At 29.0% G+C, this 23,744-nt stretch overlaps 1 protein-coding gene across 1 annotated transcript in view; it reads left to right on the top strand.

The window, feature by feature from the left end:
* The window catches only part of LOC129972637 (uncharacterized), a 78,403-nt gene extending 64,346 nt beyond the window's left edge, over positions 1–14,057 (top strand). Inside the window, exons 4-16 of the mRNA XM_056086851.1 lie at positions 2,693–2,793; positions 3,323–3,439; positions 3,805–3,862; positions 4,366–4,458; positions 4,708–4,869; positions 5,016–5,171; positions 5,267–5,362; positions 5,463–5,592; positions 5,931–6,053; positions 6,560–6,726; positions 7,061–7,084; positions 8,034–8,117; positions 8,903–14,057. Of these exons, the coding sequence (XP_055942826.1) occupies positions 2,693–2,793; positions 3,323–3,439; positions 3,805–3,862; positions 4,366–4,458; positions 4,708–4,869; positions 5,016–5,171; positions 5,267–5,362; positions 5,463–5,592; positions 5,931–6,053; positions 6,560–6,726; positions 7,061–7,084; positions 8,034–8,117; positions 8,903–11,257 (3,666 nt within the window). The 3' untranslated portion in view covers positions 11,258–14,057. The remainder of the gene's footprint in view (positions 1–2,692; positions 2,794–3,322; positions 3,440–3,804; positions 3,863–4,365; positions 4,459–4,707; positions 4,870–5,015; positions 5,172–5,266; positions 5,363–5,462; positions 5,593–5,930; positions 6,054–6,559; positions 6,727–7,060; positions 7,085–8,033; positions 8,118–8,902) is intronic.
* Positions 14,058–23,744: the final 9,687 nt, after the last annotated feature.

Raw genomic sequence — 23,744 nt, 5'->3', positions numbered from 1 at the left:
AAATATTAAGGTCAATCAATTTTTAACATTCTTTGGAAAGAGAAAAGACTATCCGGATGCATTGCTTATCCTTCGGAACAAAGCACTCTGTTGACTACGTGGTGATCTTTGATCTTTTCTCTGCTGTTTATCTCTCCTCTCCGTGTTTCTCATCAGTGTTGTTCGAGAAACCGTCTTATAATAGATATCGCAGGTGCAAAATAACCTCACTCCTGCTTTTTGTCTCTCCCTATCGGTATTTCAAAGTTGATGCTTTCCCCTCCAATGAGTAATCGTGATCTGCCCACGTACAAATTAACACCTACGTCGTTTTAAGGCTCTGGCATATAACTGAGGGTAAGGGAGTTCGCTTGAATTCACCTGCTTTAGATGTTTAAAATGCAGGTCGTGTAATGTAGACTGAAGTAGAGTGGCACGCGTTCTTATCGCAATGCATTTGTCTCTGTAATTTAGCAGACCACCGCTCGTAGAAAAGGAAAGGGAATGATCTGGTCTGAGCAATTTTAAAGACGTAATGTAATTTGTAAAGAAATTAATATAAAATTCATTTTATATCGACATTAAAAACAAGTTACTCTTGCAATAAATTCGTCTTAAAAGTTAACGAAACCTCTTCCTTTAAATTCAAAACAATTAATGAACATCCAAGACATGAAGATATATTAGACCAGGGGTTTATATATCTACTATAGCTGATTATATTATAGGGGTATATATATATATAATATATATACTATAGCTTTAAATATAGCTGTCCACTTTTTAGAAACTGAATCTATAGTGATCCACTAATAAAGTAAAAAAGAAAATATTTTATTAATTGTAATTTTTGAAAAATTTAATGTATGGCTCGATGACAATTTTAAGCTCTTCACATTTTTGCAAATTATATGGAAATGTATATGTATTCAAGATCTTGCTGCGATCAAAATTTGACCCATTGGAAATTAAACTAATTGCAAATTTTATTCTGGTAAATATTAAGCAAAGTATCGGCTTATTTGATGAAATTTATTTTCTGAGATACTGAAATAAATATAAAAATGCTGATAAAATTATCATTAATATGTATTTGGATTTATTCTTAGCAATAAGAAATTACATACTTTATAAAGATTTGATTCATTGAGAGAGAGAGAAATGAGACAGGAATACATTTTCTATTGGTTTGAAATTATCTTTATTAACCTTCTTGATGATTATATTGCGATTTCGTGTAAATAATTATAAATTCTGCTATTACCCTCTGAATTCACAATGTTGCATGTATTGAATGAAAAGATATATTTTGTGGTGCTTTAAAAATAAATATTGATCTTGTTATATGTCTAGGAATTTTCAGTCAATAGTTAAAGCCTCTTTAAAAGATATAGTGTTTTTTAATGGCAGAGATGAGCTATTCGATTTTTTAAAAATCCTTTGAAACAATCAGTGGTGGAAAGTGATAAGAACAATTTATGTCTTGCTGGCCGAAGCAGATTTCTGTAACTTAAAACTTAATATCGTTTCGGCTAATAAACCTCAGGCGCCGAAATTCTTGCCTCTTTTTCTTCCTTCAATTTAGTTTTTTATGCGGTACGTAGACGCGCCTAAGTTTCCGAACCGATGGGTGCATGCAGTCCTTCCCCATTCAACATGGTGGATTGATGCCAAGATGCATTTCAGTTGTTTCTTACTTGCACTCTTTTTTTAAAATTCCCTCTCCCCTTTGAGGTCAATGCCACCAATAGTGTCTACAGAGAAATGTTTTCAAAACAGAGCTGCCCGTGTTTTTGTTCACGGCTTTCGGAAAAGTAAATCAAAAACTATCTCAGCTTCTTAAGCAGTTAAATAATCACTTTTCATATATACTTGTTTTCTGTGAGCATGTTTTAGTTGGCGAAGTTGTTCTTCCGCAGGGCATTTGAAACGGTCATAAAAAAATATAAGTTACTAATTCAAATTATTCTTTTTTATTTTTTAAATGTGTTTTTAAACATATAAAAGGAAAGTGTTTGAGAGGAAAAGCCTTTTATTGGTTTTTCCATTTAACAATCATAGTTAGCTATAAAAATATGAAATAAAAGGATTTAGTACTTTGTTCTCGCATTCCCCATCTCCATACATCAATCACTGTGCTATAAGTTTTGATCAAATATTTTTAGTACTAAAAATTGATAATTTTTCGTTGAACTTAAAATATTATTTAAAATGTTAATGAGATGTGAAAATAATTGCAGTGCCTTGTACTTTTTTAATGCAAGACAATGATTTTTTTTCCTTTCTTTTTGTCAAAAATTATATTTTTGAGAAATGCATATAGTATTGGTTCGAAGGAGGGGAAAGGAAGATATGCTAAATAAAAATAACACATAATTAATAGATTTTTTTATATGAAATTGTGAAAGCATTTAAAGTTTAAGCCAGAAATTTTTATGGTATCATTAGCTCCAAACATTTTCAAGATCTCATATAAAACATTAATTTTTCTGTAAATTAATTATAGGAATTTCCAGTATATTTTCGTATATGCTCTCTCTCTTTTTGTATTCTGTAGTTTACAATAGCTGAATTTGTTAACTAATTATTGATTCATAAGTGCATAAAAATTTTATGAAATATATTTCTTTTAAATGTGATGTGTGTCTATTTAGTGATAAGTTTTGTGAGTATATAATGTTATATTTTAATTACATTTTTTTTTTTTTTACAGGGCTATTTGAAACATATTAGTAATAATGAAGAAGCAAAAGTTAGCCACAAATATTTAAAGGATTTATTTAGTAACATAGAAGATATTTATTCATTCAATAGGTGAGCAGCTTTATTATAAATTAAATGAAATTTTAGTAATGATATATTTCAGTTGTTTAGCAAAGGACAGTAATTGATTTTTCTGTCTCATAATAAAATGGTGAATAGTTTTTTTTTTAATTAAGTAAATTTCTTAAAGGAATTTAGTGAAATCAATTTGCTATTTAAATTAAAACTATGAAAAAGTTTTAGAGTCAGGAAGAGGGGGGGGGAAGTTCATTAATGTTTCAAATTAAATATTAGACATTACCAGATTTTTCTTTTATGTACTGTAATTTTTTCGGGGGAGGTGGAGAATTGCATGTTAGTAAAAAATACACTGATTCTTCAAAGCAGTTATTGTTTTTCTGAAATTAGGTGATTTAGTGTACTTCAAGGTTATTGTTTGAAAAACTTGACCATTAAATGTTTTGCTGATATTTTCTTTAATTTGTCATTCTTTGCCTTTATAAAGTATTTTTAATGATATTAATATAGAAATAAACTGACTTTGTTCTGGTTTGTATTTATGCATTCAATTAATTTTTAGGTCATTTGTTGATGAATTGGAAGCATGCGGGCTGGATCCCGTTTCTGTGGCTAAATGCTTTGTGAAAAATAGCAATGGTTTTGAAGTATATACACAATACTGCACAAATTATCCGAGGTAATTAATGTTATTGGTGCCTTTTCATTGTTTTTCTTGAAATTATTATTATTATTATTCATTTTGGTATTATACTTGTGAGTAAATAGTATCATACATAGCAATCTACTTGTTCTTTTTTCAGCTTTAAGCTTAATGTATACATTTGGATATAAAAACTTAAATAAAAATAATGATATTTATCTTATTAACTTATCCCTAATCTATGACACTGAATGCAAATAATTTTCTTACTTTTCACTACAAGAAAATTTTTACATTTGTTGCATAATATTTTGAACTGAGAACTTTTAAATTTTTATCTGCTGTAAATTGAAATATAATAAATGAAATGATTGCTAATTGTTTCGCTCTTATTTTTACAGAACAGTGTCTGTGTTGACAGAGCTTATGGGAACTAGTGAAACAGCTGAAATATTTAAGGTAAAGAGTTTATCTATAACAGTCAAGTTTTTCCTCCCTCAATTCATATTTATTCATTGTTTTATAGGATAAAAATTTTAACTATATGCCTAATTTTATTACTTAAATATCTAAGAAGTTTGAAAAATTGTTTGGATATGTTTAGAAATCTTCATATAAAATTCCTTCTTATTTAATACTGCGTAGTAACATTTATTAATAAAACATTTAGACGACGATGATGATATTATAACCATTACTATGGTTTCTTTCCTTGTTTTGTTACTATGCAATTGCAAATTAAGAGGAATTATCTGTTTTAACTTAATTTATGATTCATATGATTTTTCATTCCACTTATTGCATATTTCTATAGAATTATCATTGCTTTACACACACACACACATCATTGTAAGTTGATATGAAGAAAATAATGCATGACTTAATTGATTTAACTTTAAATGGATAGTAAGAAATTTCTTTTTGTTTTTGTAAGTTTCTTAACTTTTGTTATATAATTTCAGGAGAGGCAGATGGCTCTACAGCACAGTCTCCCTTTAGGTTCATACCTTCTTAAGCCTGTTCAAAGGATTTTGAAGTATCATTTACTATTGCAGGTATTATTATTATTATTATTATTATTTTATTTTTTTAATTCTGCTGAGAAAACTTTTTTATTTTTATTTTTCTTAGAATTATGCATTTTGCTGTTATGTGCATTAAATTGTATTAATAAATTGTAAATGATTGTTTCAATTTTTTTTATTTAGGGTCTAATAATTTAAAATGTGAAAATTTTTTGGTCATCAACCATATTTTATATCTATTATATTATTAATTATTTATTTAAAAAAAAATTCTTTTAGAATATGGTTAAACATGCTAATAAAGAAAGTGATGGCTACTGTGATGTGAAAAATGCTTTATCTGTTATGACTGGCATTGCCTACCATATAAATGACATGAAAAGAAAGCATGAACATGCTGTTCGAGTTCAAGAAATCCAAAGTTTACTATATGGATGGGAGGTTTGTTAACTTTCTAGTTTGATTTCATTTATTGCTTAGTCATTTTAAATATTTATTTTTGTCAATTCATATAAAAATATTTTTTTTAAAAAATAATTCTTTGTATCAAAAATTTTAGTTTTAACATTTAAAGTCTTTCATTTTAGGGACAAGACTTAACAACTTACGGAGAATTGGTTGCAGAAGGAGCTTTCAGAATGTATAGAGCTAAGGCCTTAAGACATCTCTTTTTGTTTGACAAAATGCTTTTAATTGCAAAGAAAAAGGAGGAAGGTATACTGAGCTACAAAACACATATCATGGTAATAATAAATTCTGTACTTCATATTGTATTGTCTTGTATTCAGATTTTGTGATTGTTATAATAGCATTACTAATTTGAATGTATTTTTTTTAGTGCTCAAATCTTATGCTTATTGAAAGTATTCAGGGAGAACCACTTTGTTTCCATGTTATACCATTTGATAATCCAAGGTTTCAATATACATTCCAAGTAAGTTTTGACTATTTTCAAATTTAGTAATTTTAAAAGTACTTAAACCCTTTAGTATTTTATTAAATATCTCCAATGTATTAATTTCCATTTCTTTCAGGCCCGTAATGTTGAACAGAAACGTGAGTGGTGTCTGCAGTTGAAAAGAGTAATATTAGAAAATTATAATGCTGTCATACCATCTCATGCTCGTCAGCTTGTAATGGAATTAGGTCAGAGTAAACAAGATGGTATGTGACAAAATATCATAATATTTTTATTACAGAATATTTAATAATCTGCAAGAATTACAGAAAATGTCTTTTTCCTGTCCATGAAAGTTTAGATTTTGTTAAGTATATGTAATGTGTCTTGCAGATACATTAAAAATATATCAAATTCCAATTTCATGTAAGGTGAAACTTATAGTATGCATGCTATTTTTACTATTGGTTTACAATCTATGTTTAGTTTTCAAATTTCTTACTTCAATTATAACCTATAATTTTATATTTTGAAAGTTAGCAGATAATCTTTCCTTTTTCTTTTTCTGCTTACAGCATCTTAATTATAAAAAACTTAATTTCAGACTCTGCATTAGAAAAGAGCCATACCAAACGACAGCTATCTGCCCCTGAATATTTAGAAAAGCGTAAACAGGAGAGAAGAAAGTCTGAACTTAACTTGAATCGCACTCTGAAATTAAAGAAAGGTATATATCTTTTTTTTTATGTTACTTTATTTTTACATTTTATAAATAGTATATTTTAAAGTAGATATGGTTTTCTCTTAACTTATGTATCTGTAATAAATTTAGCAATATCTGTAATAATTTAATGCAAAACTATGATATAAAAATTAATTTTATTAAATTAATATTTTTACTTTTTAAATCTAAATAGTAAGCAAAGTAATTCTTTACTTAACTGAAGATAAGTCATTAAGGAGACTGGTTTTATATATATATATATATATATATATATATATATATATATATATATATATATATATATATATATATATATATATATATATATATATATATGTATATATTTGTTTTTGGAAGACATGATTTATATAATTTTATATCTTATTTACACATACAAGTAAACAAATGTTTGATTTTTTTAAAAAAAATATCAGTTAAATAAAATTGGTTCTTATATATGTTATCTTTTAGTATCATACTAATTTTACTTTTTCTCTTTTTCTTTACAGTTCTGAAGAAGGTAAGCCATTTTACAACTCAAGTTGGTAAACATATAATTGATATTGCATTGCTGATTTTCTATAATATTTCTCTTTTATTCTATTTCTCTTGCTTTCACATTGTTTTATGTTTCTTCAAAACTGTAGTTTCTCTTATGGCTCATATAAATTTTAATGTGTACTTATTAATTTATGCTTCTATAATAAAAGCTGTAAAATAATAATAATTCATTTTTAATAATCATTAATATGATTTTAATTATAATGTATATTTCCCTCTGGCTTTACTAAGATATTAATTTGCTCTCTATAGTGTTTTCTTTTTCTTATGAATGTGCAGTAAAATAATTTTTCTTAATTTAAAAATTTAATAAATGCAATGCATTTTATGTTCATGAAAAAAAAAATTCTTGTATGTCAAAAATCAATATTTTAATGATTAAATGATACAAGCTTTTAAAAAAATTGTATTAAATATCTAAAAATATTTCATTTTTTTTTTTTTTTCAGAGTGACAGTTCTCTAAATAAAAATGTAAGTTTACTAATTGACATTTAATTTTACAATACTTGCATGTTTTCATTTTGTTTATAGTTCTCTGCTAATTCTCTAAATGTTGTTTATTTGTGTTAAAATATTTCAGCTGTCATTATACTAAAACTTTGAGAATGCTCATTGTTCTACATTGTTTAGTTACAAAGTTTTTATTTCAAATATTTTATTTTAATTTGCATATTCTCAGTTAATATTGGATATTCTCTTGGTTCTAAGTAATAATTCTAATGAAATATAATAAACAGTGGAAATAATAAAAAAGCAAATAATTTAAAATTAAGAAAATGTTTTAATGTTTTTATAATTAAACTTTAAATAAGTATGTTGTTCCTTTTTTTTTTAAATTATACCTAGAAATTGAAATAAAATTAACTGATTTTTTTCTGAAAAGCAGGATTAGTCATTTTTGTTTTATTTATTTTACCTATCAATTTGGATAAATATTTATGACATTAACATTTCTCAAATAAAGAGATTGTCCTTGTTCCAAGATTGATTAATTTATATGAAATGAATGTTTCTCAAATAAAAAGTATTGAAAAAAATTTTAATACAAAATGTCATAGTATAATATAATGTTTTTATTTGTTTATTTATTTGTTGTATGCAATGCATATACTACTTACAAATCTGTTAGAAAATAATGAAACAAATTTGATAATTATCTAAAGTTATCAGTGCATTTTTATCCTGTAGAAAACATTGTCAATGCTTATTAAAAAAAATGAATCATTTTCTCACTTTTTTTTTTTTATGCGTGAATAATAAATAAATAAATTTTATCCAACATATTGATGCTATGCTTTATTTTTTTAAATTAATGATATAATGCAACGCCTGTTTAGTAGGGTCATGTTTTACATTGATAAATATGTGGTTATTCAAAACATTTAACTGATTTTTTTTTTTTTTTTTTTTTTTTTTGTAGAGTCATTCAAATGCCAGGCATAAAAGTAGTGATGACCATGAAAACTGGAAAAGTCATGACAAATCTGCATGGACTAAAAGCCAGGTAATTGAATTAATTCCATCGATCCTATTTTCATCTTAATTATTTTAAAATGCAATCATTTGCACTATTATATTTTTAATTTGTTTTTCCTCAAGAAAAATTTATTTGTATTTATTATTATTAAATTATGATAGCTGTAAAAAACATAGTTTTAATTTGTATTTTCTGTATACTTAAAATCATAAATCATTATATATTTGGTATTATTATTGGGGTTGTAGCATTTACTTACTTGTGAATTCTAAATTGAATTCCAATACCAATAAATTTATTTATTGGTATTGGATATGACTTACTTATTAATTCCTCTAAGCCAACGTCTGTCTATCAGTGCATAACAGGTTGTGTGAGAGATGAGTACCAAATTTGAATGATGGGTACTGTTAACTGAAGGATGTAGAAGGGACATAAATACTCTACTATGTTAATCACATTGTGCAAAATGAATATTTTTTAAGAGTTGCCATTTATTATCAGTTTTTTTATAAAATTAATCTGAAGGTATAAAAATAATTTTTTAAAAACTGATTGAATTTTCTGATTTTCTTTGTTATTTATTTATTGTTTCTAATTTTTATATTAATACAATATAAACCCTATAGTTAAAGATCTAAGAAGCTCAGGTGAAAGTGCATTCTTATTATATTAAAAATGTACTTAAACTCTTAATATTTATTTAAATGGCATTTTTTCATTAATTTCTTGCATCATACATAACTGTAGAATAAATGTTAATTTCTCTGCTTACTAATGTTTTTGAATTTATATTTGATATTCTTTTGCAGGAGGATGTTTGTCATAAAAAGAGATGGATACTTGGGCACTTGGGAAATAAGGAAAATCTTTCTGATTGCTCCTCAAATGCAGCTTCTGGTGCTCCTTTTAGTAGAAGTTCCAGGGTAAGGCACAGTCTTCCTGAACCTTCCTTGAATCAGCGCACGGCTAATAAAGAACGTCGCTTTAGACCTTCTTGGCGTACATGGAATAGTGTTCCTGAAGAAACAACAGATACTGAAAATGAAGAGTTAGAGTCCAACAGATATGGTTCTCCTTCTCTCTCTTATAGAGATAGAACGTATTCTGAAGCATCTGAGGAAGCATTTGATAATAATGGTGAATATGTCACTTTCTTTTACGCTCATGCCTATGCAACAAGAGATATGCACAATGGAGGGATGGATTTAACACGAAATGCAGCTGATTTAGATAATGTTTGCTCTGACTTTGAAGCTGGTGAAAATAAATTCTCACCTTCAAAATTTAATAATAAAAATAGTGTGGAGGTGCCAGTGGATTCAAAACCGGAACGGCAGAAAGATCAGGATTCTGAAAGTGGTAGTTCAGTGAGTTCTTGGAAGCAGAATTCTGCCATCCGTCGTGTTCAGTCATTTACTGGCATGGCAAAAGCCAGAGTTGCATCATTACAGCACAATATTTCATTTAAGTACCATTCCTCTTCAAACAGTGAGCCAAAATCAAAATCTAAAAAGTCTTCCCATTTGCCACCTAATGGAGTATGCATGTTGCCATCCGATTCAAAGGATACCAGTCCTACCACTCCTGCTGCTTGGTTGAAACAACAAGAGGAACATCTTGCTGAAAGTGGAAAGAAGAGTGGGTCTTTACCCCGGAGTTTCCAACTTGCATCTGATAATACTGCTGGCCCTTCAGAAGTGAAACCTGTTGTCCTTAACGATAGCAGTGTTTGTCGAATGAGGTTACGCATGGATGGTCAACGATCTCTACACAGTGAACAACGTCCATTTACAATTGCATCTGACAAACCCTCTCAAGCTGATTTTGGTGATGATTTAGATTATGTTGTTTTAGATTATTCTCATTGCACAAGTTCAGAATATGGTTTTCCCATCAACAGAGATGGATATGAACAAGATACAACTACTGGATGCACAAATACACCTGCAGTTAGCATGGAAAATGTTCATTCTATTCATCCTGAACTTAAGATTTATCATCAGTCAGCTTCAAAATATGCTACTTTGAAACATATTTTTTCACACATGGGTTCCAAAATAGCTGGTTTCAAGGCAAATTTAGTGAGTCCATCTTCTCATGATCAGTCAAGTCCCGAACACCCCGCTAGATTTCATTCTGAATCTTCAAAAAATGACTTCAAAAGATCAGATAGTCATACAAGTATTAAAAGTGAAAATGAACTAAATACAAAACTTTTTCCTGTGAAAATTGCACATTCAGTTGCTAAAGCATATTCATCTGTGATGAGGCATAAAAAGAAGCATGAGCTGAAAATAAACGATAAAAAATCGGCCTTAAAAAGAGAAAAAATTAACCTAGGAAGTTACAAATCAGAAAGCTCACTCATAGGTGCTAGAATGGCTCAGCCTTTGGAGTCTGAATACAGTGTGCCAAAATTAATCCTTCCAGCCAAAACATTCAAAGATCTCCGACCTGACAGCTTATTCTCTGAGTCTTCCAATGCAACTTCTTCAAGTGATGGTGACAAAAATGGCATAATAGATGGTTCAGAGTATCCAAAAAACGATGCAGATGATACTGTTTCAGAAGCTAGTGATACTTCTGCAGATAGCTACTATGAAAGGACATTTGATGCTATAGAGAATGCTTTGGCACATGACATATTTCGAGATTCTGCTATTTATAGTGATCCTGAAGATGCAGATTTTAGTGCTATAGAAAATACTAACTTGATTATTGGCTTGGAAGAATCGAGTGCAGATCATCATGCCAAAAATTCAGTTTATCAAAATGGAGATACAGATTCTTTGTCTCCATCCTCTCCAAAAATAATGTGTGCTCGACGTGTGAATCAAGCAATACTTGATAGATTGCGAATCCTAGAAGAAAATGTTAAGTTTCAAAACGATGAAGCTTCTGCCATTTTGACTAAATCAAAACCACCTCCTCCACCAAATCAGAAGAGGCTTGATTTAGACAAATGGGGAACTTTAGTATTAAACAAAGACTTTGAAGAGAGTGAAACTAGTTCTGAACATTCTGCATCAACAGTAAATACTGTTATGGAATCTGGAAATAAAGTATCCAAGGCCAATGGGAATGTAAATTGTCGGAGTCCTCCTCGAGTTAAAGGTTGGGTGAAGCATGTTGTTGAGAAATTACAAGGGGAAGGCCAAGCATAAAACATCACAAATTACAAGTATGATCAAAACTGCCAAGAGTTCCCTGTGCCTTTGCATCTTCTGTTGGAGTGCCAAAACACAATGCATTTAAAATATGCAAAATATCAATGTGATATAAATTTGTACATGATTTTCCCCATGCAAATTAGTTAAGTCATTGTTCATAAGTCACGAGTGCAGCTGAAATAGATTATTTAGCATGTGTATATTTATATATAACAATTTTCTTTGTATCAAAAGCCAATAATGAACTTACTCAATGGTTTTACAGTTTAAAAACACCTGAGGTGTAACATGTTAAAGCTGTTGTTCATAGAGTAGTTTATTTATCTAAGTAGAGAAATTAATTATATTAAAAACTTTTTAACAGATGCAACCCTGCTAAAAAGGGAATTCCACATTTAAGGATACCATATTATAGCATTTCAGAAAATATTTCCTGACTCTTATTATGCTCATTATTTTTAGATTGAACATCTGGTATTCGAAATCATATATAAGATGTTTAATACTAGACTGAAAATTAAAAAAATAAAATTGTATAAATATAAATTGCAAGCAAGATATTTTAATTGACTATTATTAGATTCTTTTATAAATGACATAATATAAAGGAGAGTATAAAAAGTGTTAAAATTGTTACACAAAATTAAAATTAAAACAAAGAATATTTCAAACCATGGGTAATATGATTATACTCTCTAAATAATGTGTGTTTGTATTCTTCCCCTCATTGGTGAAACCTTTTTTAATCGAGATAAATTTATCAATATTATCATCTTAAAAAATCTATTACAAAATATTTAGTTGTTAAAGCTGGTGCTGTCATAGTTAGGATTTTTTTTTTTTTTTAATACTCAGGAAAAATAACAATTTTACTCAAAATTGTGATATTCAGAAAACTTCTGTCTTTAAAAGAAACCATACCATCAAATTATAATTACAGTCACCAGGCATTAACTTTAAATTCTTTTGGTAGAATCATTAAAATTCTGCATGAAATGTTTGCAATTATTTGGGGGTGCTGAAGGATTAAAAAAAAAAATTATATGCTTATATCAAATAGATACAAGAAAAATATTAATATGCATCTTAAAAGTTTGCATTTTTTAAAAACTATGAACATATTTTTAGAAACCTCATTAATATTTTTTAATGTGATTTTTTTAAAGTTTTATTTTTATTTTTTTGAATGTGGCATTTTTTTTTCTAAGAATTTTATAAAGAATTTTAAGAAATATTTTCCGAGCTAATTTTGGATGTCATTATTATGCAGTGAGTTTATATGTGTATATTAGTAGAGGATCTACTTTTGATTAATTAATATTAAACTGAGTGCATTAATTTTATGAATTCATGAAGATATTTTTGTATGTCAGTTGATTTACATAGAGTTCAATCTTCCTTTTGAAGTGTGACTTTTGAAAACATTCATTTTTAATAAGATGTACAGTGTAGTGTCATTCTGGGGCAACTTGATATCCTAAAACATTGTTCTAGTCATAGCTTTTGTATCATATTTATATATTTCTAGAATTTGTAACTAGACAGATGAGTGTTATAGAAAGAGTTTACCATCTAAGAGTGAGGATTATGTACATTTTACTAATACTATTGTTATTCACTCTTCATATTATAAATGGTTGTCTGCGGATAAATTAAAACGTCCTGTTTTACAGTAATATTTTATTATTCCATTTTCGTTTTGATAAGATTTGGCAGCTTTTAAACTTTGTTGAAAATTGGAATTGCTTAGGGATTAGGGACTGCTATCTTGCCTACTTTATTTTCAAAAGGTGTGCATATATATGAGAACTTTTTATTCAGCAATAATCATTGTAAATGATAATAAATATAAAACAACTTTTTAACTATTTAAAATTTGCTTTTATAACTAATTCTGATGGATACTTGAAGTAATTTAATTTCATCTTTGTTATTTTTTTATGACAGATTTATTATCAAAATTTGGTATTTTTAATGTTAAGAATTTTTACAGAATTTAATAATTCCTTAGAACTTTAATGATCAGGATTACTTGGAAAAAAAATTCTGATTTTTTTTTTATATGTATGTACACCTGGGTGATATAAATTTGATATTTACATATAGCTAATTAAATAGAAATACTCTTATTAATAATTTTTGAAAATTACTTTTGCATATTTAACAGTAAAATTGTAACCAAGTATTTAAGAATTTAAAGTGAGATTATTAATTTCCAAATCATTTTCTGCAGTAATATCTTGTGATAGTAATTAATTATTGATATTTGAATATTATCAATATGCAGCTGTTATTTATAGAAACTTATTTAATTAATATTGTACAATACAATATTATTTTAGTTGATCAACAGAGTCGGGTAGTGTGCCTCAAACATATACATATCAAAATTAATCATGTTAGTCCATTTAGAATTGTTGCAATTATCAGCCTTTAGAAGTTAAGTTTTACAATGAAATGTGTCTTAGCTGAAGAGAAGAGTTCCTATTGCTTCAGTAAAGAGCAAAATAAAATTACAGCTGACAGAAAAGCATTTTTAATGTAAAACTTCTTTTTGATGTTGCTATATTTTATATGTAGATCTTAAATTGACATTAAGCATTTAAACAAAATGTTGTTATAGTAAACCATCCGTATGACAATCGTGCATAAATGTAAATATGTATTTTCTTATAATTGTTTGTGATTTTTTTTTACTATATTTATACTTGTACATGATTGTAAGTAGATTATGCTTGAGATGCAAATTTTAATTGCCGAGTGATAGTTGTACAAGAGAAATAATAAATGCTTCATAGAATAAATACTATGTGTCTTTTATTTTTTTCTGAAACACTATTACTTAATTATTTCAAGGGATGGATTTAGTCAGATAGAGATGTCTTTCTGTAAAAATTTCAAACCATAGTTAGTTAAAGATAGTTAGATATGTACTGGTCTGGATTATATATTAGATGACACAACACAAAAATTTAGTCAAATTTATATAGTTTTTTTTTTAAATTTTCTCTGTTCTTCTCCACATTAAATAAAAAAAAAATGTTATTGTAAAGAAAATTATTTATTTTTGCCCTTTATTTTTTTAGTTTTAAACATAAATGAAAATTAATGTTTCCAGGGATAGGAACTTGCTTATTTATTCTAAGAAAGGAGTGTTTTTGCTTATATAATTAATTTTGAATTTAAAAAAAAACTAAAATTAATCCTTGAATAAATATTTTTAATAAAATTTCTGTATTATATAGTAAATATTCTAACCTTATTTATAAAATTTGCTCTCTTATCTTTGATTATTTTATTTCGATATTAAATTACTGTGATGATTTTTCTCCTTCATTTCATAGATATCTACTTAATTTTCTGAAAAAAAAATTTATTTTAAGTTAAAATGTATGAATATTTTAGCATTTTCTAAATAATAGAATATGTTCTTTCAGAAAGTTATTTAATTATTTTCGCTGTTAATGAAAAATAGGTAAATTGTTAAGAATAAGGTTATATTTTCAAATGTAAAGAGTATTGATACTTAAGCGAACATCAGTCTTTATGACTGAAAGATATTTTATAAATCAATATTTTTGTTTAAATCAAAACTGTATTTTGATTTCTTTATCGGTTTTTAAAGATATTTCTATCAAAGACCAGAAACAATGGCAAGGCATTTCTGTCAAGTGAGTAATTGTCCAGTACACAAAATTTTGCAACCTTTCTTTTTGAGATTCTTTAATTAAAGCACACACATACACTAATATTAGTATATTAAATTCAAGAAATTTTTTAAAAAATTTTACTTCTAAACTTTGAAAAAATATTATAAAATCCATCTTACAAGATAGTATAACTGGTGTCCAGGAGGTTTTTCCTCTTTATTATTTCTCCAAATATCTTAACCACTTTTTTTTCTTGCCATCTTTCTTCATAATTAAAATAGCTTTGCATGTTTTAATTAAATGAAATATTTTTCATATATTTCTTGTTAATATACTTCATAATATGTTATTTTATATTACTGTTAAAAAAAAAAAGATATGTTATCCGAAGTGTATTCTGAAACATGAATTGTACTGACAAATTTTTTAATATAATTTATTTTTATACTTAAATTACAACAACCTCTATTTTCTTATTTTAAAGGAAGTAAACTCAATAATTGCTTTACCAAAATTGATTTTTTGTGATCGATTATTCTCAGAAGAAAGCAAATACTTAAATTACAACAACCTCTATTTTCTTATTTTAAAGGAAGTAAACTCAATAATTGCTTTACCAAAATTGATTTTTTTGTGATCGATTATTCTCAGAAGAAAGCAAAGCTAACTTGGCAAGTCTGTCCTATCGTACGTTGCCTTGCGAGTAATTTTTTAATTATTTCAGTTTTGAGATTGCAAAAGCTGTTAAGCATATATATATGATACATGATGTACGTTCATTTTGTAAATTGTGATTTATTATCAACATTTCCATTAATCCTTTGACTTTATAATTTTTTTCATGATGTATTAATTAAAGATGATTGGAATGAAAATATTGATGCAGCTTTCTGTACAACAAAACTGTTTCGTTGTGAGGTTTTTTTTTTTTTTTTTTTTTTTTTTTTTTAATTTTTTTCCCCATTAGCTTTCAGAATAAATTCGAATTGAATTACTTGCTAAGTCTCGGAATTATTTTCCATACCTTGGAAAATAATCCCGAGGATAGAACATCTATGGAACCATGTGTAATAGGAACAACATGAATGGAACAACATCTATGGTCATCTATGGAACAACATGAATGGATAGAACATCTATCGCATTGGATAATAAAGCACAGTTGCTCAAAAATAAGATTCTGGATCTTTAAATCGCTCATCTTTGCATAAATCTCACGAAACTTTAACACAAAATAACCAATTTGTCGTAAACCTCTTGGTTGAAATCTAGTCTACCCCGCTCCTCCCACTACTTCGTTAAGGATGCCAAGTCGCCAATCAAAATGGCTGACTAGATAAACAATACTTAAAACAATTATTGTAACCATTGTTGATTTGGCTTGATTTCAACCTAATAGCAGAAGTCGAATAGCAGTATCAAAAACTAGTTAACCGAAGAGCATCCTTTTGGGGGGGGGGGACCTCGAATACGAAGTAAGGTGATGAGAAGTTCTTCTGACCAATCTTCTGTAGCAATTTACAACGGATGGTGAAATTCTTCGACCACACATTGGTTTGTGGATGATATCCTGTTTTCGACTCTTGGACGCTTAGTATTTTACTGGATTCTTTAAACAATGGGGAGTCCTTCTTTATATATTAGATATAATAATTCTACAATGCCTATAACCTTCGTGCAAGTGCAAGCAATTAGTTCGCAAAGTTTTATCGCTATCGGATTAACAGTACGGCAGCGCATAAAATACGAACTAACAAAATTCATTAGATTATCGGATTTTTTTGAAAAAAAATCAAAAGTTTTCCTTCCAATTTCGAGCTTCTAGTTTTAAAATAAAGTTGTTTTTCAAATTATAAATAAATTCCTCTCGCCAAGCAGGAAGAAAAAAGTACATTCCTTTTCATCTAAGTTACTATCTAGCAACATAAATTGTTAATGTTAGAAGCAGTCAATATTAAGACTTAAAAATCACTTTTCATTCCCTAATTTCTGAGATATTGCAGTTATCGAAAAACTTTAAATACTAAAGTTGTTTGTCTTAATGTAGCACAAATTTCCCTAATTGGATTTATTTTTCTATCTTCAATATTAAGAAAGTTATAGCGAAATGAAAATTTCGACCCTTTCCTGCACCATTTCCACCCCTTTTGAGCTAGAAGCGCATTTACGAACTCTTCCGAGATTTTTGCATTTCTAACAATATATTCTAATCTAAGTAAAATCCAAACAAAATAACTATAGTTATCCTGTTCATAAATATATATATATTGTTATGGATACTTCCGGGGGTTCTTCGCCGATTTCTTAGTTCATGAAATAAACACAATCAACAGGCTTTAGAAGAAAACAACGACGACGTTTATTAAACACGAAGACACACACACGACAAACATACAGTTGAGACGAACATAGGCAAACAATAGCCCACAAGTAGTAATAACACCACAGCACACAATGTGGCTAGATAGAATTCAGCAGAACGAGGGAATCTGCGTAAGTTCACACTACGGTCTTTCCAAACGCCTGCAATTCACCACTGTATCCTCGCTTTAGCTGTATCCAACTGCCGACTCACTACTACACGACTGGCTAGTCCTCACACGACTCGGCGCTGCATCCACAATAAAATCGGACTCGGCACACAGCTCAATTCAGTAAACGCTTGAGCTCCACACAACTGTTGCACTTAGCCGGACTGATCCAACTATTCCGGCGTCTCTTTCCACGACTTGTTTCACGACTACTACTCTGAATTGTTGAGAGGGATTTCGGCTGTAAATCTAGAAGTAGTTAACTTTGGAGTGATGAAACTGACCCTATTAATCACAATGCATCATACATGGGTTATTTTAGTTTGGAAGTATTGTTTTCTTGTGTGTGGGGAAAAAAAAGGGTGTGTGTGTTTTATTTTGTCTGCAATTTATATTGCCAGGGCACAGCGAGGTCTGCGTTTGTTGGAGGTGTCGTTTATATCATATGTCGGTAGGTTGCTTAGCGTGGGGTTGTCTAGACTACTACTCACTGCGGCTTCAGCGTGTCTTTTATAGTTCCCGGGAGGTGGGCATGGAAGGTTCTGGACTAATCAGGTGTATCTCAGTTCCTATTGGCTCAATTGCTAAAATTCTGAAAGTTTCCAGTAATATATATTTTGTCGCCAAGCTCTGAGATCACTGATGCGGCACTCGATCGGCATCCAACAGAGCTGATCGTAAAACGGTCTTTCCAGTGATCTAACCGTGATGGGAAGCAACATTGCAGTTTGTAAGGGAGGGAAGGAGGCTTTTGAAGGGAGGGTTGTTTTGAGTTCTAGGGACCATGATCGGTGAAGAACTGAAGGAATTTTCCCGAAATCCTACCATGAGAACCATTGCAATAGTTAGTCTTCCTATAGGAATCTACCTAAAACAACTTGCATCTGCAAATGTTGTTAGACAAGGCATTTTCCATTAGAATAAAACATTTTTTAGGCAATTTATTCATTCTAATCGAAATAAGACCTGCTGAATGAATAAATTCTGAGTGGAGTAATTCCGCGCAGCATGGAAATTGATGCCTAATATTACTCCGTACGAAAAAAAAATGCTTTACCTAGTAGGTATTTTGTAAATTTTATAGAGGTTTTGAAATTATACCTAACATATTTAAAAGGGATTTTCCTTAAGGGATCCACATCATTAAAAAAAACCCAAACCCACTGCCATAAACTGGGTCGGTGATTTAAAGAAGAAGAAAATAGAAAATTATTAAAAAAGTTTTACGAAAAATGTTTGAAAATTATAAATTCATTGAAAAACGATTTTAGAGTTTAAAAGAAACCAAATAATACGATGCAAAAGCCTGGGAAAATTTCACTGTAAATAAGAACAATATAGTTCTGCGCCTTAGAATCTTAAGAAACTGTAAACAAAGACACAAAAGTTTGTGCTTTCAATGCTTCTAGAATATAGCTTTGGAAACTGATAATATGTTCCTCTGTTTGCTCTAATAGAACTAACAGATCTTGTTGATGAGAAAGCTATATGAATTGTCACTTTGTTATATTTAATTCGTTTAATAATGTCCTCTTTATATCAATAAAACATGCAACTTTTAGATTAAATTGGATTCATATTTACATTTATTTTATAGAATTTATGAGAAAGAGTGTACTTATTTCTAATTCACAATATTTCAGCTCAAAGCCACATGCAAAGTATTACTCACTGTTGAGGATAATGCTGCAAAAAGATATTTTTTTTATAAGATTGATTATTTTTTAAAAAAATAAATTGGTTATACGAAAAAGAATTGCTCTTACTTAGCACTGAATGATTGTACTAAAAGATTATTGAAAATTGGTCAGCAAAAAATCATTACTAAATTGAGTATTACAAAACGTCCTTAGATTCACGAATTTCCCCACTTTTCTCAAATTATAGATGGTTAGGAAATTTTATACAAAAGGAATATTTATGTACTTATTGATCTTCCTTTACTTAGGTCGATTAAGAGACTGAAATGCTTTAAAAAAACAGCGCCAATTATGACTGATGTTCTTTCAACAACTATGAATGCCTACAGGGAAACGATTTTCTAAAATGAATATCTGCTGTTTATTAGCCATTCCATAAATTGAAATATTGGGGCTATTTACTGCAAACAGGAAAAGACGTGACCATGGTAGCTTGCAAAAGCTTTGTGACAGTGGAATCATTCACTCACAAAGTTCAGTCACAAAATTCTTTCCCCAGCTTTTACTGTGTAATAAGAACAAGCGTCTACTACTTACTGACGCCTCTGCCATCCCAGCTATGACAAAGCTGAATCTGTTTGTGTGTGTGTGTGTGTTAATGTGCATGTCTGATAAAACGGCTGTTATAATAACCAATTTGCTTTGACCTCCAAATTGGGAATGAGAGTTCTGATGACTTGAAAGGTGTTGCTGAGAAGTATGTTTGCGCTTTAATTCAGCAATTTGGAGTAAATTATCTTTGATTTTCTAAATAAAAGATTCTTTGAAAGATTATCCATAAATATAACATACAGATGAAGCAGCACTCAATGGGAAATACACTACCACGATTTCAGGTACTTTGTCAGAAATATTTGCAGGTTAATTCAAAGGTACTGAGTTCCGTTTGAATGTAAAGAGGCTTTCTTTGAAGCCATAAATTTTGTCATTTAACTGATCATCTGACAGTTATATCATTATCCGAAATTACTTGAAATTTCGTCAGCAGCTTCTTCAGTTTCTATGTGTCTGAGTCTCCAAACTTTCTTATCGACCGTTCAGATATTGTCTTATATTTCTCGTTGGGTGGTGCATTGAGCACAGTAAAGAGTAAGTAAAAAAGATTATCGACAACAACAAAATATTTAAGATAATCTTTTACAATACAATTGAAAGAAAATGCATTATTGCATTATATTATTCACTGCCGAACATTTAATTCCAAAATGATAGAAAGCATTCCACTTGAGGAAGTAGAAGTAAAATGAAATACTTGCATACCGTCTTCAGTCATTTCTTTTTCTTTCGAGCAAATTAAGAAAAAATAATAACTTATTTCTCTACCGAGCTTAGTAAAAAAGAGGATTGTAATTGAATTAAAATATAGTTGTAATTATGGCAAGGAAATTCAACTATGCTGTCGTCGATGAGTATCCACTTACACTCAAAAATTATCTCATTTTGTGGTAAACAAAAACAATGAGGCGTACATTAATTGTTCTTTTAAAGCACTAATCGAAAAATTTCATTGACAGTTAGATATCAGAGCAAGCTTTTAGAACTCACCGGATTAGAATTAGCAAGATGGGACTCCACTTTAACGTTCTTTAAAAAAAATAGATCTTGATGATAATACATTTAGAGATCCAATAAAATGTTATTGTACTAAAAATTGTCGTTGCTGTAGAAAGTTTCAGAAGAGATATGCAACAAACGAAAAACAGCTCTTAAATTTAAACGGAGAATTTATATAAACATATGGAGAATTCGAAGAATGTGAACTAGAAGGCGTCATCGAAAAGGTTCCTAAAAAATGAAGGCATCTTGTCCATACTTGTTACATTGATATATGCTAAAGGTGAACATTATGACTCAGTGTAACTCCATGTTTAATGTTTTTTCTAAGCTAAAAAAAGTGAATCTCTTCAAAATAAAAGATCGTAAATGGAAAATCGTAGATGGAATGGTGGTGTTGAGATATGATAATCAGATGATAATCCTATGATAATCAGATTTCGCTTATATAAAGTAGCATAGAAGTTGATATACACAAGGCGTTTTTGCAAATAAGTATCTGTAAAAGCGATATAATTTTTTTTTTTTTTTTTTTACTTTTCTGTGGTATAATGAAGACGTACAACTCAAGTATCAGTTGTATTATAACATTCTTTAGTGATTCATGTAGACCTTTCTTTCATAGATCCAAAGATCTGAAAGAGAAACTCGAACAGAGGTGATTGTGTTCCGGTTTTATTTTCGAAATCCGGTTTCCGGATTTTTTCTTTTTTTTTTTTTTTTTTTTCTTTTTCTGAAGCTCACTAACTTTCTTATAATTTGTCTGATTAGACTTAAAATTTCATTCTGTTCTCTAAAGTAGAGTTTCATCAACTGACAATTCTCAAAATGTGAGAATTTAGGTAGTTTCAATTGCAATTCTAAAAATAAATATTGAATGTTTTTTTAGAGAAGCTTCATTTTTTAAAATCATTATCTAAGATATTGATTATTCGGAAACCGTTTCGTGAATTTTGCGATAAAGCCTTAGAATAATTCTATCTGGAACAAATAATCATTCTCACATTTAACTTAATTTTGAAAACTTATGTTTGGAATTTCTAGGATCATTTTCCTGATAATTTAATTTGTATTGAATTTTGTTGTTTTGTTGAATTTGAATCAATGCTTAACAAATTGTTGAAACAAATTTAGCGGAAAAAGAAAAGGATGACGATCGACATTTTTTTTTTTTTTTTTCTCTTTGGATAGAAGCACTTAAAGTATCAGCTGAAGGAAAAATAAAATTGAGATATAAATAATTTCAGTAATTGCTGCGGCACAAACACCTGATGTCCAAAAGTGGCCACCTTATGGTGCATCACTTATGCTATATTCTTTTTTCATCACACCACGCAATAATCTCCATTCACTCCCTTTCAAATACCATCTCTCCAAGTTCATATAGCGCACAATGTCTCTTGTAGCATTCATCTATTCATATCAATCCAACAAGTCATTCCTTCTGGCTTTTAAACTATGCAAATAATCCAAGTCAACAAAACTATCTCTGTCACTTACTACCATCCTCATCACTTTCTGCTGAATCCCAAATTCACTTGTATAAATCAACTTTTCAGAAACGAGTGACTATGCCTTTAATGTTATTATATAGAATTTTGATGTTACCCAAATTTGATGTTATCCACACTTAAGTATAGTATAATTATACAATACTTAAAAAGGTATAGTAAGTATAGTATAATTCGAAAGTCAATCGAGAAACAAATATGGATTTTTTTCTTCTTTTTTCTTTTTCTTTTTTTTTCTTTTTTTTTTTCAATAAAAAAATCAATCAGAAATCTCGCATAGAATTCTTATTTTCTTATTCTCCTGAATAGTTATTTTTTGGTAAGAAGTAAGTAATTATTTCTAAGTTTTACGGACCAGATTCAAAGTCCATAAACTCTTCAACTGGTAAGGCAACCAGTTGACTTGTGACTTGCATCATTACCCGTTAGTGACTAAAAGTACACTAAGACTTCTTTTTGTGAAAATAAAGTTATTGTGAAATACTAAGAGTGTTTTTAATTATAAAATAAATAATTATTAATTTTTATGAATAATTTCATTTTTATTTCATACACAAACGTGATACTATCGGATAATTATGATGTTTTCTTCTCTGTGAATTTAAAAAGTTCTTTAAACAGTATGCAAGTTTTTCTGGAAAACTTTTTCAAGAGTGGTAAACCCATGAAGGAATTTGCTCTACCACTTGGAGAAAATGAATGTAATGATATTAATAATGTGATATCAAATGTGGATTCGAATTCTAAAATTCCTCAAATAAACACTTTTACTTTTCAAGTTTTCATTAAAGAAAAGATTAACCGCCCTTCTAATATATAAAATATGAAATATTTACCGAGGGGGAATTGTATTTCCCCCTCGGTATCCAGCATATGTGTAAAATTCCCTTCATCTGAAAACAATAGTTTATTATTTCATTATTACTGGTGAGTGGGATGTTTAGTTTCTCGTATATGTAATATAGAGAAAACAGAATAATCCTAAAAAAATTCGAACTCGATTCTAGAAAAATCTTCTCGTTTTAGACCTCCCTGAATTCAAAAAACACACTTTTGAAAAATGTCCGTCTGTGACATTATAACTCAAAAAAGATTTGATCTAGAGAGTTGAAATTTGATATAAGGTCTTTATGCAAAATTTGTAGATTTATATCAAATTTTGAACAAAATCCGCTCAGTGGAAGTCTATCTGTGCGGCTGTTTGATTATAATTTAACACGCTAACTACAAAACGGAGAGATAGAAAAAAATTTGATACGCAAAACTAATATCTATAGTCTAGACACCTTTTGTGGGGCCGTTAAAGGGTTCAGTGAAAAGTCCGAATTAGTGTAACAGTTATTTATTTATAGGTTAAGTTATACACAAAGTTTGGAATAATTTTAAGATATATATATAACAGCATAGATTAAAGCATGCAGCACATGTGATCGCAAGATCTGAACTGAGTCTGCGCAACCAAGCATCAGAGAGCGCTGTCTCTAACGTCATCATAGACAGTTATGGTTTGCGTTACAAGAGCGGTTACACTTTCA

The sequence above is a fragment of the Argiope bruennichi genome, chromosome 1, assembly GCF_947563725.1.
Source record: "Argiope bruennichi chromosome 1, qqArgBrue1.1, whole genome shotgun sequence".
In the NCBI taxonomy this organism is placed as follows: Eukaryota; Metazoa; Arthropoda; class Arachnida; order Araneae; family Araneidae; genus Argiope; species Argiope bruennichi.
The sequence above is the reverse complement of the archived record's forward strand: the minus strand, read 5'-3'. Positions and strand labels throughout refer to the sequence as shown.